Raw genomic sequence first — 19,483 nt, 5'->3', positions numbered from 1 at the left:
GTAATCAGGACAAAATACCTATTTTCCTTTTGATGTTTCTTGCTCCTGGGATTCTAAAATAATATCTGAAAAGGAGCCTATGTGGGAAAAAGACAATGGCTTATTTAGATTGTTTTGAACACAAAAATCATGTCACTTCAACAAAACAATCAGAGATTTTTACCTACCTGTACTACACTTTTCATTATATCTCTCCACGTTTTATCCACGGTTGTAAATCGTCTGCCCTCCTCAGGCATTTGAGACATAATGTCCGGAGAACTAAAAATGGGCTCCAAATACAGCCACGTGGCTTGGACCTTGAGCCATTCATCCAGAATCTCCTGAAGCAGCAGGAGTTTGCCCTCCCATTCCCTGAGAAGCAAAACACAGTGGCTCTTATCAACAGCAAACCAAGCAATGTTTCAGATGATAAAACTCAAAACCATGGCTAGGCTGTCAATCTTATATGCAATGGTGTTATTCCAATTTCCATTCTTCTACCTACAAGCTTTGTTCTACAAAATCTGTCTGTAAATAATAGCATCAACATTTATGCTAATACAGATATATACATGTTAGATGTACCTATCTACAAATGGGTTGGCTTCTGTATATCAGTAAACCTTTCTGCAATCCGATTCTATGGACAAAGGGTACAAACTGAGAAATGAGATTTTAGAGATACTAATGGTATTCTCAATCAAGGGCACTCGGAGCTTCTTAGGAAAGGTAATTACATCCAAGATTTATTTCCTTTAACATTCTTATTTTTTCAGTTTTTAAAAAATTTGGGGCCATAAAGGCTTTATTTCCAAAATAAAATATTTCAGTTCATAAGATATAACTGGCATTTAAAGAAAAATCTACATAATCTTAAATATACTAGTGTGGCATTCGTGAGAAGGAAGCATTTTTGAATTTACAATGAGTTATCAGTTTATTTCTAAATATGGAGAACAAAAACAACTTAACTTCCTCAAGAATAAATATTAAAATTACAGCATAAACTGACAATTTTACAAGCACAGTTCTATGGTCTTTGCATGTATTTGCTCTATCCTCACAACAACCCAAGGGGGCAGGGTCCAGAGTGTTGTATCTTTTTTACCAATAGGGAGACTAAGGTACATAGAGGTATGTACCAGGTTCAAGCTCACTCAGCTAATAAATAATAGACCCAGATTTGAACCCAGACAGCTGTAACCACTACACTATAAGAGATAACATAGCCATAAAGAAGAATGATTGGTTAATGGCAACAAAACTTAGAGATGGGATGGCTTTATGTGTAGATTCATACATTACTCATCATTTATAATTTTAGATTGTTAAAACCAAGAAATGTATACAGGAGTTCAAAAAGTCACAAGGCATTTTAAAATGTCTTTCTAAAATACCTTCCTTTCAATGTTCATCAATAAATGTGTCTTCCACACAGGGAGATGAACGTCTCTACTTCCTTCTGGTGCTCTTCCCTCTTTCTCCATCTAATCCCTGACTAATGCAAAAAATTTCTCACTAGCTAACGATCTCATGAATAGTCCTTAAAAATAGAATCTAGATATACCACTTTCAGAGAAGTTCAAAAATTACCCTTGATGAGCACATTGGAGCAAGCTGGGCAGGAGGCACAGCAATCAAACACTGAGCCAACACCAACAACAGCTGAGCAAGCTCAGGTTTAGGATAATATATCAATAACCAGAGGCTGATATCACCAAGCAGGTAGCTTTCCCTCACCATGCAAATTCACATTGAAGTTGGTAGTCTGATTTGGATTTACTCTTTTTAAAGATCAAATATAAGCTGCTGAAAACAAATCACAAAAAATTTAAAAACTGACAGGATAAGGGTCAGATTTAGTTGGCTGTGTCAGACGCTCAAAATTCCAGACAAGAATCATAGTTTCATGCTTTTGCACTTATCTAGCCATCCTTTATGCATATGACTGGAAACTACAATAGACTTTGAGGAATCATCGACAACAAACTAATTAGTATATTTGGAAAATTACATTATCATCTTCAGTTTTACAGTTTATATGTTCTATAAACTATGTTTGGGTCTTCCCTGGTGGCACAGTCGTTAGGAGTCCACTTGCAAATGCAGGAGACATGGGTTCGTGCCCCGGTCCGGGAAGATCCCACATGCCGCGGAGCAACTGGGCCCGTGAGCCACAACTACTGAGCCTGCGTGTCTGGAGCCTGTGCTCTGCAACGGGAGAGGCCGCAACAGTGAGAGGCCTGCGCACCGTGATGAAGAGTGGCCCCTGCTCGCCGCAACTGGAGAAAGCCCTCGCACAGAAACGAAGACCCAACACAGGCAAAAATAATAAAAAAATAAATAAATAACCCATATACCAACTGAATACTATCACATTAAAACAAAAAACAAAAAAACTACGTTCATAGGCATGAGACTATTTTTGAGAGTCAAATGTATAAGATCAGACTGTGGGCAATAAAAATGAATATCTGGAGGCTGACTGTCTACTACTTCTGTTATGAATATACATGATAGCAAAAGGATCAGGACTCTTCCAAAAGCAATAAAGTTATCATTCCTTACAATACACTATTTAACATATTAAGTATAAAGTACAGAATTATTAAGAAGAACTGTATATTACATATGAGTGATAATTTTGGTAACAGTATAAACACTGTCATATAAATAACACTTTACCTCATTTGTTTTTCATAGGGTTTAACGAAAGGAGATCCTCGCATAGTTTGTGTCTTAATAATGTGGTCATCCAACAACATCTGAATTTCATCAACTGATGACAAAATAAATGTCCCACTTTCTCTATAAGGAAGAATGACAAATTCCACTGCATCCCATTCATTAATCATCTTCTCCATGGCCTTTTCGAGAGAATATTCTTTGCTAGCTGCTTCACTAATACCTTCAAGCCTATCTAAATATGGTTCCAGATTCATATCTAAAAAAGAGAAGACAGTGGAATCATCTGCTGGCTCCAGGGGGTAACCAACGATGCTGGACATGGCCTCCCAGTGCCTGGGGCACAAACCAGGATTACAAATCACTTGAATGAGAGGAATGTGCTGCTTGAAATCTTCCACCTTTGCTCTTACTTTTTTTGTCATTGCCAGTGCATTTGGAGAATCATGGAAGGTTTTCTCCAACTTATATAGTCCTCTCCAGTAAGTTCCAACGTCTGTTTCTACTTGGTCTGGATTCACCTTGTGATATGGTCCTTCTGTCCATGCTCTGTATTTGGTGCTAAATTCTACAACAGTTTCATAGAGATGAAGATAAGGGTTCAAACCATCTTGGATTTTTTTACGTTGAGGATATATTGATGGTAGCCAACCAAACGCCTCCTCCTCAGCATTCAACTGCTCAATCTGGAAGGACAAGTATTAAGTATGTTATTCTAAATGTGAATGATATTCAAAATAAAGTTTAAAAAAATATTTATATCAAATGTGACCAAAAAAACCTCTCATTAAACCCTAAAGTTAAATTAGGCCATAACTAGAAAAACTGAGCAGTAATCTCTTTTTTCCTATTTGCTTTATTTTGTTTATTTTTGTTGTTCCTATTTCCTTCTTATTAGTTTCCAGAGAAAAATGACTGGTTAAGTTAGTTAAAATAGTATATTTATCTATATAAAATGTCTCTGCCCATCCAGATATACTGAGGATATAGCTTCATTTATTAACTCACAAGAGCTTAATTACTTTTTGAAAAATTCATTTACTTATTTATTTTTGGCTGCATTGGGCCTTTGTTGCTGCGCACAGGCTTTCTCTAGTTGTGGCGAGCGGGGGCTACTCTTCGTTGCGGTGCGCAGGCTTCTCATTGCAGTGGCTTGTTTGTTGCAGAGCACGGGCTCTAGGTGCACGGGTTTCAGTAGTTGTGGCACGCAGCTCAGTAGCTGCGGCCCACAGGTTCTAGAGCACAGGCTCAGTAGTGGTGACCCACAGGCTTAGCTGCTCTGTGGTATGTGGGATCTTTCCAGACCAGGGCTTGAACCCGTGTCCCCTGCACTGGCAGGAGGATTCTTAACCACTGTGCCACCAAGGAAGTCCCAAGAACTTAATTACTTTTAATAAACACAGCATTGTGTTAGATACTGTGGAAAATAGAAAAAAGTATATTGCAAAGTACCAATTCCAAGAGTTAGTAATCCAGATGAGGAGTTAGATACCAATTATTTAATAATATAAGGCAACAGAAGAGATGTGTTAGAGCAGTAGCCATTTAATATAAAATGAATGGTATACTTTTAAAAATGCTATCACTCAGAGACAAGAGAGCCTGCTGAAATAGCGCAATTACAGATGCTAGAGAAGCTACAACCAGGGCTGGGTCTTGAAGGTACGTAGGATAAGAGACACAAAGAAAGCATTAATTTCCTCTTAGATCAGTAGTGAAGTTGTGAGGATATGGGAGATGTAGATGAGAAGTCTATAGAATTGAAAAGAGATAGATATGTAAATTATGCATATTACTTAAAATTTCAGTGACATCAGTTTTTTAAAATCTACAATTTCTCTTGTCTCAACATATATTTACATATCTGAGATTATTATAAACTATTTAATTACCTGAACTAAGATATTAAAATCTTGAAATATATAAAAAGTGGTAGAGCATCATAATATGGTCTGTTTTCATATTTCCCCTTTTTAAAAAAAATGCAATTAAAAATTTCAAACTTCTAACATGGCAAAGAGTACGGCTTTTTCCCACCCAGCTGCTTCTAACAAGACCACTGATTTCTGAAATAGCGGTATTGGGAACAAAGTAGCTTGATGGGAGAAAATAATGGACCTAATTTAACAACACAGCCACCAAATCTAAGCTGGCTTCCATGGACGTGGGAAATCTAAACAGTAACCAGGTGTTATCACATAATGTAAATGATCAAGATTAAAAAGCAGATGGAGATACAACTCTATCTTTAAAAGATGAAGGCCACTGAAATGTTATTACTACCAATAGAAAACAGCAATGCTGCTTCCTCCTTGAAGCATGTCTATAAAATCTATTTGTGCCATTCATATTAATCTCTAATTAAATGTAGTTAAACTCTTATTTGAATCCATTTCTTAAAGGTGAATACCCAATACAAATTCAAATGATCATTCTGTTGAACTAATTCACCCTATTAAGAATTTTTAACTTATACCTTGTCTGCTGCTAAATCCAACTTTCCATTCAGTGTCTGAGCCTTTTTCAGGTACCGCTGTATATCTTGAAGATCTCCAAATGAGTAGAATTCTTCTGACTGTTTAGCATAACTCTGCAATTCCTCCACAAACCATTCACACCGTAACTAATAAAAACAATTATTTTCATTACTATTTTTAAGAGTAAAAACCCCTAGGCATCAAGAGAAAAATTTAGAATTTGTAAGGATTTTCAGAATTATTATTATTATATTCTGTCACTGGCAAAATATGAAGAAAGGGATGATCTTAAAGATGACTGGGATCCAAAATATACAGAATTTTTAAGAGTTGGGATTTAAGATTAATCATTAAGGTTCCTATAATTCACAAATTAGAGAAAGTTTACCCTTGTATTATCAAGGTAAGAAGTTCTAATAAAATGAATAAGAATGTGCTAAACAATGGTGTTTCTTTATTATGCTAATGAAATACAAGCACTTGAAAAAATCTCATAATAATCAAGTATGAGGCTAGAAGTGAACTCCAATTTTTTTTTTAAGGCCTGTAAAGGTAGCATTTTTACACACAACTGGAAAAAACTGAATTTCTTTAATTGCGTTCTGATATTCAGGTATCTCTTCAATTAGCAATGCTAAAACAAAGTATTCCAAAGTTATTTTTCTTGTCCCATGGGCTCTCTTCACAGGAAATAAAATAAATAAATCCAGATTTAAAAGCCGAAAAACTAAACCCTTCCAGTATAAAACAGGTGTGTGTGGTTTTTTTTTAAATGAGAAAGGCTTCTTACAAAATTGTCATTGGTAAGGCATTCCAAATTAAATGGCTCTTAAAAAAACAGCTCTGGGGCTTCCCTGGTGGCGCAGTGGTTGAGAGTCCGCCTGCCCATGCAGGGGACACGGGTTCGTGCTCCGGTCCGGGAAGATCCCACATGCCGCAGAGCGGCTGGGCCCGTGGGCCATGGCCGCTGAGCCTGCGCGTCCAGAGCCTGTGCTCCGCCAACGGGGAAAAAAAACAGCTCTGAATAAAATATTCAGAAGTCAAATCTAGGTTATTCAAAAATAGATTTATATTTTATAGATTATCTAGGTTGATTTCTGTCCTCTTTGGTTTCCTGGCCAATTTATTGCTCTGGCCCAGTGGGGGAAGGAAAATAAGAGGAAAAATTCATTAACATTATGTGTAGTTTGTAGAATGGTATACATTACAATGAAGTATAGATAATTCTGGGCCACCTAGTGATTTCCTAAGGGTCTATTATATTGTAGCATGAACATCAAATACTCATGATGCCTTCTACAGGTTTTAAAAATTTCTGAAATGGCCTAAACATAAAACAGAAATATAGACTTAAATATAGACTTATAGTTTAAAATGAAGGGTTTTTTTTGTTTTGTTTCAAGTCTATAATTTATTCTGCAAACACATATGCTGCCAATTAATCGTATTTGCTGTAGTGAGATAGAAAGAGGTTAGGCTTGCTATCAAACAGCTCTACTGGCTGACTTGAAACAAGCCTCTTCACCTTCACTTAGGAACCTTAGTCTCTTCATCTATAAAATGAGACTGAAAATACTGTGTCATTTATTCACATAATAGCTATGAAGTGCTCATGGCATTTCTGTGTGTCAGGCACTGTGCTAGCCAAGCAGATATAAACGGAGAAAAGGTAAAAATGAGACAGCCCTGCCATCAAGGAGCTGACCGAATAATGGGGAGATGGAAATAATAACATAATGATCAGATAATTAGCCCGGAGGAGGTGCGTTAAAAGTGTCACGGGAGCAGAGGGGAAGCAGTACTGAGGTCTGACTGAAAGGGCTTCTCAGAAAGTCAGCTGACTTTGCTAGATAGACAGGCAGGGCGGCAGGTCACTCCAGAGAGAATGGAGATAGCAGGTAAGAGATGAGAGGTGTAGGAGAGCGGGGACCAGAAGTTGCTCAGGCTTACTAAAGAGTCCAGAGCACGAAGTGGGGAGAGGTAGGAGGTGAGGCTGGACAGGTAGATGGGGGGAATCACACACCATCTTATATGTAGGACACACACACCAAAGGTTCAAGTTACGGAACGTTATAGTGATGGTTGTGGGCACGGTACTTAGGCAAGCTGGTGATTATGAGGCATGAAGGCACACCTCACCAAGGAAGCTTTGACCTTAATAAAAAATAAACTCAAGACAGTACTATAAACCGTATAAGATAAATACTATTCTTATTAATGGTCATTTGTGGGCAATATATTCAAATGTTTTCTCCCTTGAAAAATCAAGAAAGGATAGCACATCCATTCGTTATGTGTCCTATCCTCTACTAAGACTTATGGGAGGAGAGAGCTAAGATATACCATCTGTGAAATAGAGGAGCTGACGTTGCTATGTAAGAAGTTAAATATTTCCAGAAAAATGAAAATAATTTAAAATATCCATGATTCCCACCTTAAGACCTTCTTGATATTGTTCTGTTTTCTCCTTAATGATTTTCCTGTGTTCGTCAAAAATTTCATCCATTCTTCCATACCACTGGAAGACATTATTATTTAGCCTAATGTCTGCTGGAGAAAAGTTGGTACACTCAATGAGGAAGGCGAGGCAGTTTTTAGAATCCACCAATCTCCGTCCCAGTTCAATCATATCAACTGTCTCTACTTTCTGAATATAAGCCTGAGGGAAAACAAAAATTATAGATGGCATTTTAAGGAACAGCTCATGTCGAAAAATAGCCTGTAGAAATACACTGCATAAATATGTACAGACTTGTTAGAAGTATAGACTTTTGGTTCCAAATAGGGGACTGCAGCACAGTCTGCTTCTCATCCATCCTGAAAACCTTTACCGGCAGAGCAGGGCGAAAAACAGAAATACTCAACAACACACAAAGAGCACTGGAAAAGCAAAGAATGCTATGGTTCTCCGGAATATAAGAAGCAGATGCTGAGTGATATCATTTATTCTTTCAGAAGAGCATTTCGGGCACCTGTTATGTGCCTGATACTGTGCCAGGTGCTGGCAATACAGTGTGACAGAAACAGACCTGGGCTTTGTCCTCAGAGAGCTTATAGTTTAGTGGAGGGGACAGTTAGTCAAATAACCACCATAACAAATGTAAAATTGCAAACTTGCAACAGACACCAGTGCTGCAACAATTTCCTTAGTTATAAAACTAAACTATAACTGTAGACAAATTTAACAAGGAATGTGCTAAATCTATGAGGAAGACTACAGTACTTTATTGAAGGACATTTTAAAAGTACCAAATAAATATGGAAACCCACGTTAAAACATAATAAGATGTAAATTCTCCTCCCATCGGTCTAGAAAGTCAATGCAATTTCAATCAAATTTGCAATGGCATTTTAAAAAAACTAAATTTGATTTAATTTTAAAAGTCTCTGAAAGTACTCAAGAGTAGGCAAAGATAATCATGAAAAAGGAAAACAATAGAGACTAGCCCAGCTAAATAGCAAAATATACTATATAGATGAAGTAATTTAAACAGTTCCTGTTCTGGCTCAGAAGTAGAGAATGGAACAGAACAGGGTTTAGAAATAGATCCAAGTACAAATGGAAATTTAGTGTTGAAAAAGAGGCATTTCAAATAAGGAGTGAAATGACAGATCATTTAATAAATTGTACTGAAGTAACTGGCTATTGATTTTGGAAGAAAGTAAGAGCCTTATTTACTTAGTAGAAGTACAGAGAAGGTATACTGTTAAGTGAATAAAATAATTTGCAGGAGTAACGATTCTATTTTTGCAAAGACAAAGCTCTGTGTGTGTGTGAGTGGGTGAATATACAGGTGTGTGTGTATGTGTGTGTGTACACATGCACATGGAGGTGCCCATGTGTATGTACATATATACATGTAGCTCTCCCAAACCTCTTTTGAAACATATTAATTTATGCATATGTCTTAATAATATAAATTCTGAAAGAAACCTGCTATCCCACTGAAAAATGAGAAAACTGGCAATTACTTGTACCTACCTGTGTTTACCTTCCCTGTTATACCCCACACCTCCCTGTCTATGAAGTAAATGCTTCTTTTCTTAATGCTTTTAAAGTTCTTTTAAATCTCTAATAACCACCTCTCTCTGGTTCTCCCTTTTCATCACTCTCCCTAGTGCCATATCTATACATATGTTTGGAAAGAACCATTACCCCCAAAAAAAAGAATTATGGAAAAAGAGGAACTTTTATGTTGTACAATTCCATATTGTTTAACTTTTCACTGTTGTAATTAAAAAGAAAAAAAGGACATTGCCTTAAAAGCTTTCATTGATATGTCATTCTAATTAGAATAAATGTTTTTCTGTTGCAAATCCAAACAGTGATCTAAGTGAAAATACATTTTTGTAGTTTGGTTAATCAGCTTTTTATGTAGTCAAACAACTGCATTTTTACTTCCTCTTACTGATAAAAAATGACTGATGTCTGGGGCTTCCCTGGTGGCGCAGTGGTTGAGAGTCCGCCTGCCGAGGCAGGGGACACGGGTTCGTGCCCCGGTCCGGGAAGATCCCACATGCCGCGGAGTGGCTGGGCCCGTGAGCCATGGCTGCTGGGCCTGTGCGTCCGGAGCCTGTGCTCCGCAACGGGAGAGGTCACAACACTGAGAGGCCCACGTACCGCAAAAAAAAAAAAAAAAAGACTGATGTCTGTATTGAATAAACTGAGAAGATGTTTATGCCCTTATAGGAATAAACTTTTTCAAGATACAGAAATATTTTAAATATTAGGTAATGAATCCTATTTGCTAATTCTGTGAAATGTTGCTATGAATAATAGAAATTCACACTAAATAACTCCAAATTCCTAAATATTTCCAGTGATGGTTAAGAGGGTAAATAAATAACACTCTTCATACTCAGTATTCATTTTTGTCAAAGGAATTTCCAGCTATGGAACTCTCCAGCTACCTTTCAAATCATCCATAATCAAAGTATCACTTGATGTTCTATAATAACTCATGTAAAATATAAAAAATTCTAAAAAGGATATCATAGGTTTGTTTGTATTTGATACACACACATACACATAAATTCACATGTTAAGAACCCCAATCCAAGTACAAATACTTTAAAGGAAATAGAACCCTTTAGAGGCTGATATGTAAAATTTGGTTCTAGTGATTTTCACGAATTTTTCTTTAAGTGAATAATTTAGATAGATGGTGGGAAGCAGCCGCATAGCACAGGGAGATCAGCTCGGTGCTCTGTGACCACCTGGAGGGGTGGGATAGGGAGGGTGGGAGGGAGGGAGATGCAAGAGGGAAGGGAAGTGGGAACAGATGTATATGTATAACTGATTCACTTTGTTATAAAGCAGAAACTAATAATAAAAAAAATACAACTACAATATTAAAAATAAATAAATAAATAAAGTGCAAAAAAATAATTTAATGTACGTAATCATTTGAACACTTTTTATAATTTCCTACCTATACAAACTTTTGAATGATTTAACATGTTTTGCTGGGTTTGCTTAAATATTTTAAAATCTAGGAACACAAGGGTTCTATTTTGGATCTTCAGATTGCTAGAAAAGGAAAAAGAAGATTCTGTAAAAGTGTAATGTTATAAGAATGGAAAAGGAACAAAATAAAAGGATGATTAACCAGGTGTTTTATATTATTTTATTACCATCAGGTAGACCTCAAGCACAGAGGCAAAAAGAAAAATGATGCAAGACTTCTCTAATATTTTTAGTACTGTAAGTCCTATGCTCAAAACACTTTTCAGCAAACTACCACAGAAATGTTTACTATATAATAAAAGCCTATCAAAAACAAAATAAAATATTACTTAAGGATTAAATATTTGTTGATTAAAAAAATGAAGGATGGGGCTTCCCTGGTGGCTCAGTGGTTGAGAGTCTGCCTGCCGATGCAGGGGACACGGGTTCATGCCCCGGTCCGGGAAGATCCCACATGCCACGGAGCGGCTGGGCCCGTGAGCCATGGCCGCTGAGCCTGCGCGTCCGGAGCTGTGCTCCGCAACGGGAGAGGCCACAGCAGTGAGAGGCCCGCGTACCACAAAAAAAAAAAAAAAAAAAAAAAAAAATGAAGGATGACTGCATATCTCAGGTTGCCCAAGACAGTCCTGGTTTATGCCTGTTAGCATGGTAACAATTATTAATAGTGCTCTCAAAAAGATTCTTGCAGACGATTGCATTAATAACTCCAATACTTCACCTCTCCCACTGTCTGTCCTTGTAGTGTCCTCTCACTGGCTCTGTGGCCATTTTGGTTAACAGGCTATTCGCTAATGTGACACAAGCAGAAACTTGAAAAGCATTTGTACAATTGGGCTTGCTTCTGTGCCTCTACCACACCATAAAAACATGCCCAGGTGAGCCTGTTGAAGTTTGAGAGACAAGCAGAGCAGAGTCAAGCTGCTGAAGATAATTACACTAGCCAACCCAGCTAAGAACTAGCTGATCTGATTGAGTCCAGAAGAACCATCTAGGAGGAGTGTCCAGCCTGAATCACCAAACTTCACACTCATGAGCTCTGTGTATGTATGTGTGTGTGTGTGTAACTTACTATTTTAAGCCTCTGTTTTAACTTTTGGAGCGATTTGTTATTGTATTGTCATGTCAATAATTATAAAAGCTGGGGAAAAAAAAAACAATTTACTTACACACATGACTATACAGAGCTTATAAACAATACCTTCATTTCCATCAGTTCTGCTGTATTTGGAGGAGTGCTAAGAGCTTTTTCAGATATCTTCTCAAATTCCTCACATAATCTGAAACACCAGACAAAACCCATCTTCTATAATTAAATTTTATTCCTAAATATATTCCTGTGTACTATTTTAATGTTCTATTTTGTGAAAAATACAGTCAGATTATCTTACCTATATGACATCTAATTAATTAAAAGCAAATTTGTGCTCATTTACTCATTCATTCAATACACATTTAATGATCATCTATTGTATTCCCAACTACAGTAATAAGTGACGGAGGTACACAAATGTGTAAGATGCAATAATGGTTCTCAAGCAGTTCACAATCCAGTAGGGACAGCAAGACTATGAACAATCATTTCCAACCTAGAGTTTTAAGGGCTCTACCAGAGATTTAGTCGAGATGGCACAAAAAGGTGGTCTATTTGGAAGGCATGGTTAAAATGGGCCTGTGTGCTCAGAAGCTTCTGGTAATATGCAAATACTTCCTACTGATTTAGGTTGTGGGCAATATAAACAATGAACTTACTATGGGATTTTAAAAACAGAGTAGTGAGAGCTAAGGAAGATCAGATAACATCTGTAGAAATTTCTTCAAGAAGATTGGCTGTGAGGTGAAGGAGAGGGAATGGATGGTGATGATGCTGGGTTGAAGTGGAGGGTTGGAGGACAGAAGAGGGTTTTGACTGTGTTTGTAAATTTCAGAGGCAGAATCCACAATGAAGGAGAGATTTAAAATGAGACACAGAGGGGATGACTAGTAGAGCCAGGTCCAGAGGGATGGGAGGCCAGGGGGCTGAGCTCATAGGTAGAGATGAGAACAGTGAGTGGCTGACAGACTCTTGACCTCTGAGAATGTGGGGAGGCAGATAGGGAGGGGCTCGTGGAGAGGTGAGATGAGACACGTAAGGGCAAGGAGTTGAGGGTATTTGTATCTAGCGGTTCCTATAATAGTCCTGGTATATCCTCTATACAGTCAGTGCATCTGGTGAGAGGCATAATTAAGAGAAAAGGGGAAAAAGTAGAACTGGCATGAGCTCTGGGGGCAGCTAAGAGGCAGGGAAATAGTTATGAAATTAAAGTAAATATTTCGCCCAGCATGAAATGCTGTAAGTAAAAGACATTTTCACTATTCTTCCAGTACTTTTAGAGGAAAAGGTACTTTAAGCTGAATATACTGTTCTGTTTCTCAGATAAGCCACCCAAGTCCTAGCCCTTTTCCACATGGTGCCTCCCTCTTCAGCCTCCCCCCTCACAGTATCTGTGAGAGCAACACAACCCACTCCTTGTTCTTGGAATACACCATGCCATTTTCATACCTCACTCCCTTCTACGTATTATTTCCTCTAACTGGAATTCTTTCACCCACATCATTCACCTGGTGGACTCCTACTCACCCTTCAAAATGAATTCCTATATCACTTCCTCTTTGCAGACTTCCCTGATTTTCCCCTCTCCTCCAAACCTCACCCTGAAAGGAAATTAATCACTTCCTTCTCTACTGTTCTACTTCTGTGGTTCAGGACAGAACTTATGGCACTCTGTTGTAATTTACTGAATTGGATGCCTATTTCCCCTTCTACAATGTGACTTCCTTCAGGAATTTTTTTCATATTCAGTCCAAGTCTCTAGTGCTGTACCTGACATATGGTAGGTAAATGAAGCTCCCTCCAGGCTTCTTACAGGCTAAAAGAAATATCTTTTTAATGCTTTTTCTCTAACGCTATAATTATAAAAAATTCTGATTATTTTTTGGGGTTTTATTCCATGTAACTGATAGCAGGAAAGAGGTTTCTGGAGCCACACTATCACCAGTGCTAGAAAACTAACTACACTTCTTGTCTTAAACAGGTATTCTGCTTCACACATTAGCATTCTGAAAGTTTACTTAACATGAGTCAGTTTTCCTAAAAATCTCCACATTGGACAACAAATGAGTTTGTAGTTAAGGTAACGTGTTACCATGGCCTTGAAGGGTAATTACAGTAAAATGATGTTCCAAATTTGAGATCCTTGACAACTACTGTGTATATCCACTGTGAAAACTCACTTTGTGTATTGATTACACAAACTTAAAAGTCTGAAGTTAGATAATGTCCACCTGACTTGTACAAAAGAAATGCAAACACATTTTAATACCACCCTAATTCAGACAACTGGGAAGGCACATTCATGGTGAAAAAAATACTAAAAATCACAAAATAACACTTAGAGCCAAGTTGAAATAAGTTTGGCTTTATCTTTTCTATCATTTATGACACTGCTCTAATCCATTACTTTAGTTGAGTGACAGTTGATTCTATTTAATTCCTCCACCCCCCAAAATAAAAATATAATATTAAATAAATACCTTGTATTTACTTCCTGATGGTCTCTGAACATTTTAGCTATAAGTTTTCCACAAATAATATCTGCTCGCTTCACCAAAGCTCTGATTAATTCCTCACAGCGCATTTCAAACATTCCTAAACGAATAGTCTGCAATGTTAGGTATTAAAAGTTTAATAAACATGAAATGACATAAATGATTCCCACAAGTTTACCTTTTTCCATAATATTGATTTGTGTGTGTGTGATCTAATACAACTGAGTTTTTTTTTTTTTTAATATGATGCAGGCAGGGTTTTGCAAATACTCTTTTATATTTTACCACTATCTTCTGGGTGAATCTCCTTGAACAGTGTATCTTGGAAGCCAATTCTATTTCAGGACAATAATTGATATAAAAACTTTGGAGAATTGAGTTATTGCTACATAGATAGTGGGATTTAAATGTTATACTTGCTCTGTACAAAAATTACCACCATGATCATGGTGGTAATTTTGGAAAATATAAAAAAGGACAAAAGAAGAAAATGTTTAATTACCAGTGTCCTACTAAACAGAAGTAACCACATTTTGGTATAATTACCATATTTTCCAAAGGATTTGTAAACACCAAGGCAAAAAAAAAAATAGTTCTTGATATTTTTGAGGGGCCAAGTTAAAATAAATTACTTAAAAGTCAGGCTTATAGGGTACACCTTCAGCTCTATGAGCATAAGAACTATGTGTTTCGTCTACCTCTGCATAGCCAGGGCTTACCACAATGCTTGACACATAAAAAGACCCAACAAACAGTTTTCTGTTGATGATAACAGTCTAATTCTTTCACTGTATGGTCTAGAAATACATCCTAATAAAGCTAGGAAAAGATCACTAGGTACAAAGAACAGTTGTACAAAATGGGTCATTTACCTTTCTAGATGTGTACTGTATATCCTCTATGAGTTTTTGGTATCTGTGAATTTCGTGTATTATTTTCTCATAATTATGATTTTCTGCAAGGAAAGCATCAGCATCTTGCTCAGCTTTTTTGCTAATTAAAAAATCATACTTGTCATAGAGTCTGAGGTGCTCATTCGGTGCCACGCTCTCACACATAACCACCTCCTTAATCTTCTCTTTGTGAGCTTCAACAACTTCCTTCAGAATTATTGGCTTCAAAGTTGTTGGTTTAGACTTACTTTCCTAAACAAAGGAATAAAAACAATATGAGTTACTTAAAATACTTTAAATTAAGGTAACCATATCATTCAGCTTTGTAAAAATGCCCATCTTACCATATTGTCATTTTTTTTATTCACAAGGTCCCTCGGATTTTCTAATCTATATCTCTAGAGAGTCAAATCACAGCAGTATTTTAAATATCTAGGTTTCATATGTTTTGTTTTTCTTAGAGGCTACCTAGGAGTGTTTTGTTTTTCTGAATGGAGGAAAGAGCAGTCACTTGAGAACATACACAAAATAAGAGTTGGAAAATCAAAACAGCAAAATCCATGTTTTATTTGTACAACTGTTTATGCTAGCTTAAAAGGTAGCACTTGCATCGTACATTATTTTAAAAAAATAAGTCAGCTCAATGTCATATGATCACAGTCTTTGATCACAGTCACAGCCCTTCTTCACCTTGAGGAGTAATGTATGTAGAACAAAGAAGGATTGCTTACTCATTCACTGACCTCTGAGCTTTCAGAGGTCAGTGTGAACAGCAACTAGAACAGACTAAAATCCCTAGTTGCAAAATTTGCATTCTGCTACCACCATTAGAATAATGTGGGCAAGAATGTATCAGACAACAATTTTAAATAAGCAAACTAATCTCAACAACTTGTCTCTTTCTCTTTTGAATAAGAGGACAAGTAAATGCACATATATGGTTTATTATCTTGAACCAAGTTACACTTAAAAAATATATATGCTCTCTACCTGTTGTCCAAAAAAAGTGATTTTTAACTGTAACAAACAAAAATCACTGCCAGTAGTGAATATTCTACAGCTTTCAAATTGAGAATATGAAAGGATTCCTTAGAGAACTGGGTAATTTGTTCAGGTATCCAGGATGCATTTGTCCGCTATGCCCCCTAGTGGACATTTCAGGAAATCACACTTTTTCAGAACTAGATGCTTCATGACTACATTAGTGAATCCCATCATCACCACCACTACCTCACCCCCCAGGGCACAGAAGATGCTTGGTGTCATCTTTTTTGAGAAAGAACTTTAGGATAAAGCAATATGTATTATGTACTGCAATGTGAAATTGTTGGATCTAATGTGAAGCTCCTTAATATTCAAGTACCCTCTGTATCACTTGTTTCCAAATTTGAGGGATTGCCAGAATCACCTAGGGATATTTTACCAGTATACCTACTTCTGAGTACAGACTGTCATTGTAAATCTACATCTCTAGGTGCAGGGAATGGGGGTGGCGGGGACCCCTGGATTTCTATTTTTAAAAGTCAACACATGATGCTGGTACATAGGGTTTTAGAATCATTACCCTACATATAATGCCCCAGGTAAGACCTATCTCTCAAAATTTGATACCAGAAAAAATACCTGAGCAGTTTAAAACTTGTTATATTTTCCTCTTTACTGTAGAAACCAGGAAGTTTAGAGCCATATTTTATAAGCATAAAATCATAGCAACTGTCTTCATTCAGATGATTATAATACTTTTTTCCACTTCAAACTTTATCTAGTAACTTATTAACTTGTTATATCTGTCTATTTCATAAGCTACATCTAGTCATTCTTGAGGAAGGCGGGGTATGAACAGAATACAAAAGGATGCAATAGGTTAACTGGAATTAAACAAAAAAACAAAGTAAACAGTAAGTTTCTTGAGAGACTTCTATTTATGGTAATATGAGGAATAGATACCCTGTTTGAAAACAATGACCTAGTTCAAAACACATAAATATGCTGGGGAAAATGCCAAATATAACTTTTATAATGCATGGTTAAGGCAGTAAAATAATAAGGAAAGGCTAAGGGGCCAAACATGAGAGCATACATGAAGCGGGAGGTAACTATATGCGGACGTGAGCAGCTGTCCTGGAGACTCTGCTGATCCCTGGTGGCCCAAGCTTTGCTTTAATGAGTCTCCAGCAGGATGGGCACATGTGTGGGGCTGGGCGGCATGGGTGAGAGAATGGCTGTCAGGAAACAAAGCCTGAAGCCTGAGTAAGGTGGGAAGTCAACTGATACCCCTACATAAAGCCAGGAACAATGAAAAGTGACACAACCTCACAATGAGGGTTCTGAGGACACAAAACTTCAGAATGCTGAAAGCTGACAGAACCTTTAAATGAGGGGGCAAGAAAGGAAAATGTCTTGTTTTGGCCTTGTTTTTCAGTGGAGAAGAGAAAGGATGGTCGTCTTAAGAATTTGGAAACACAAGCCTGTTCTCTTACACATTTGGGTAAGCACTCACACTGCCAGTGTCGTCCACAAAATCCTCAGGCAAGATTTTTTGTTTAAAAGGGTCCTGGGGGCTTCCCTGGCAGCGCAGTGGTTAAGAATCCGCCTGCCAACGCAGGGGACATGGGTTCGAGCCCTGGTCCGGGAAGATCCCACATGCTGTGGAGCAACTAAGCCCGTGAGCCACAACTACTGAGCCTGCACTCTAGAGCCCACGAGCCACAACTACTGAGCATGCAAGCCACAACTACTGAAGCCCACGTGCCTATAGCCCATGCTCCGCAACAAGAGAAGCCACCGCAACGAGAAGCCCGCTCACCGCAACGAAGAGTAGCCCCCGCTCACTGCAACTAAAGAAAGCCCATGCGCAGCAACAAAGACCCAACGCGGCCAAATAAATAAATAAAAATAAAGTTCCCTTAAAAAAAATCATTAAAAAAAAAAGGGGTCTTGGGTTTGCAGGGGCCTCCAGAGCACATGTCAAGAGAATATGCAAAATCCAGAGAAACCAACCCAAATCAAGGCCTCAAAGACTTCCCTGCATAAAGTTTTTACATGTATAAGCCCATAATAATAAAGAAAAAACAGGGGCTTCCCTGGCGCAGTGGTTGGCCACGGCAGTGAGAGGCCCGTGTACTGCAAAAAAAAAAAAAAAAAAAAAAAAAACCACAGAAATAAACCACCAGGAGCAGGAGTCAGATCAGCAAACAGAGAAGAGTAATGAATACATGAGTAAGTACAAGAGACTATCAAAAGTGACCAGGCTGGGCTTCCCTGGTGGCGCAGTGGTTGAGAGTCCGCCTGCCGATGCAGGGGACACGGGTTCGTGCCCCAGTCTGGGAAGATCCCACACGTCGTGTAGCAGCTGGGCCTGTGAGCCATGGCCGCTGAGCCTGCGCGTCCGGAGCCTGTGCTCCACAACGGGAGAGGCCACAACAGAGAGAGGCCTGCGAACCGCAAAAAAAAAAAAAAAAAAAGAAGACCAGGCCTAGTTGAAAAAAAGAAAAGTTAATGGATTCCAAGAAAATAAAACTAAAATGACAAAAAAATTAGAAGCTCTATGAAAAAGATAATATTCTCAAAATGAATAATGTCACAATCACAATATTAAGTAAAATGGACTATTTATAAGATGACTCCATCTATACAAAGACATAGAAAAACTAAAGAGAAACTGTTTACAGATATACAGACATGTAGTAAGTTTATGTTTAAGAATTCAGAATAATAACTACAAAATGCCCAATGGTCACTGCAGCACTGTCTACAATAGCCAGAACATGGAAGCAACCTAAATGTCCACTGATAGAGGAATGGATAAAGAAGATGTGGTATATATATACAATGGAATATTACTCAGCCATAAAAAAGAACAAAATAATGCCATTTGCAGCTATATGGATGGACCTAGAGATTGTCATACTGAGTAAAGTCAGACAGAGAAAGACAGGTGTCATATGATATCGCTTATGTGTGGTATCTAAAAAAATCGTACAAATGAACCAATCTACAAAATAGAAATAGAGTCACAGATGCAGAAAACAAACTTATGGTTATGAAGGGGGAAGGGAAGAGCGATAAACTGGGAGATCGGGATTGACATATACACACTACTATACATAAAATAGATAACTAATAAGAAACTACTGTATAGCACAGGGAACTCCACTCAATACTCTGTAATGACCTATATGGGAATAGAATCTAAAAAAGACTGGATATATGTATATGTATAACTGATTCACTTTGCTGTACAGCGGAAATTAACACAACATTGTAAATCAACTATACTCCAATAAAAATTAATTTAAAAAATAACTACAAAGTGCAAGATAGTGATTCCTTTGCTAGAAGGTAGAAGGATAGGGATATGAACAGGAAAGACCAATTGGGAGGTAGAGCTTAAA

At 37.6% G+C, this 19,483-nt stretch overlaps 1 protein-coding gene across 1 annotated transcript in view; it reads right to left on the bottom strand.

Annotated features, from left to right (window-relative positions):
• The window catches only part of DNAH7 (dynein axonemal heavy chain 7), a gene marked incomplete at its 5' end in the record, with an annotated part of 243,326 nt that overhangs the window by 173,725 nt on the left and 50,118 nt on the right, over positions 1–19,483 (bottom strand). The window contains 7 exons of the mRNA XM_082630414.1: positions 168–354; positions 2,668–3,353; positions 5,144–5,290; positions 7,579–7,803; positions 11,810–11,888; positions 14,182–14,309; positions 15,069–15,341. Coding sequence (XP_082486540.1) covers positions 168–354; positions 2,668–3,353; positions 5,144–5,290; positions 7,579–7,803; positions 11,810–11,888; positions 14,182–14,309; positions 15,069–15,341 — 1,725 coding nt within the window. The remainder of the gene's footprint in view (positions 1–167; positions 355–2,667; positions 3,354–5,143; positions 5,291–7,578; positions 7,804–11,809; positions 11,889–14,181; positions 14,310–15,068; positions 15,342–19,483) is intronic.

Source organism: Mesoplodon mirus (genome assembly GCF_964341445.2).
Source record: "Mesoplodon mirus genome assembly, chromosome: 8".
Lineage (NCBI taxonomy): Eukaryota > Metazoa > Chordata > Mammalia > Artiodactyla > Ziphiidae > Mesoplodon > Mesoplodon mirus.
Note: the sequence above shows the minus strand (reverse complement) of the source record. Positions and strands in the feature narration are given on the sequence as shown.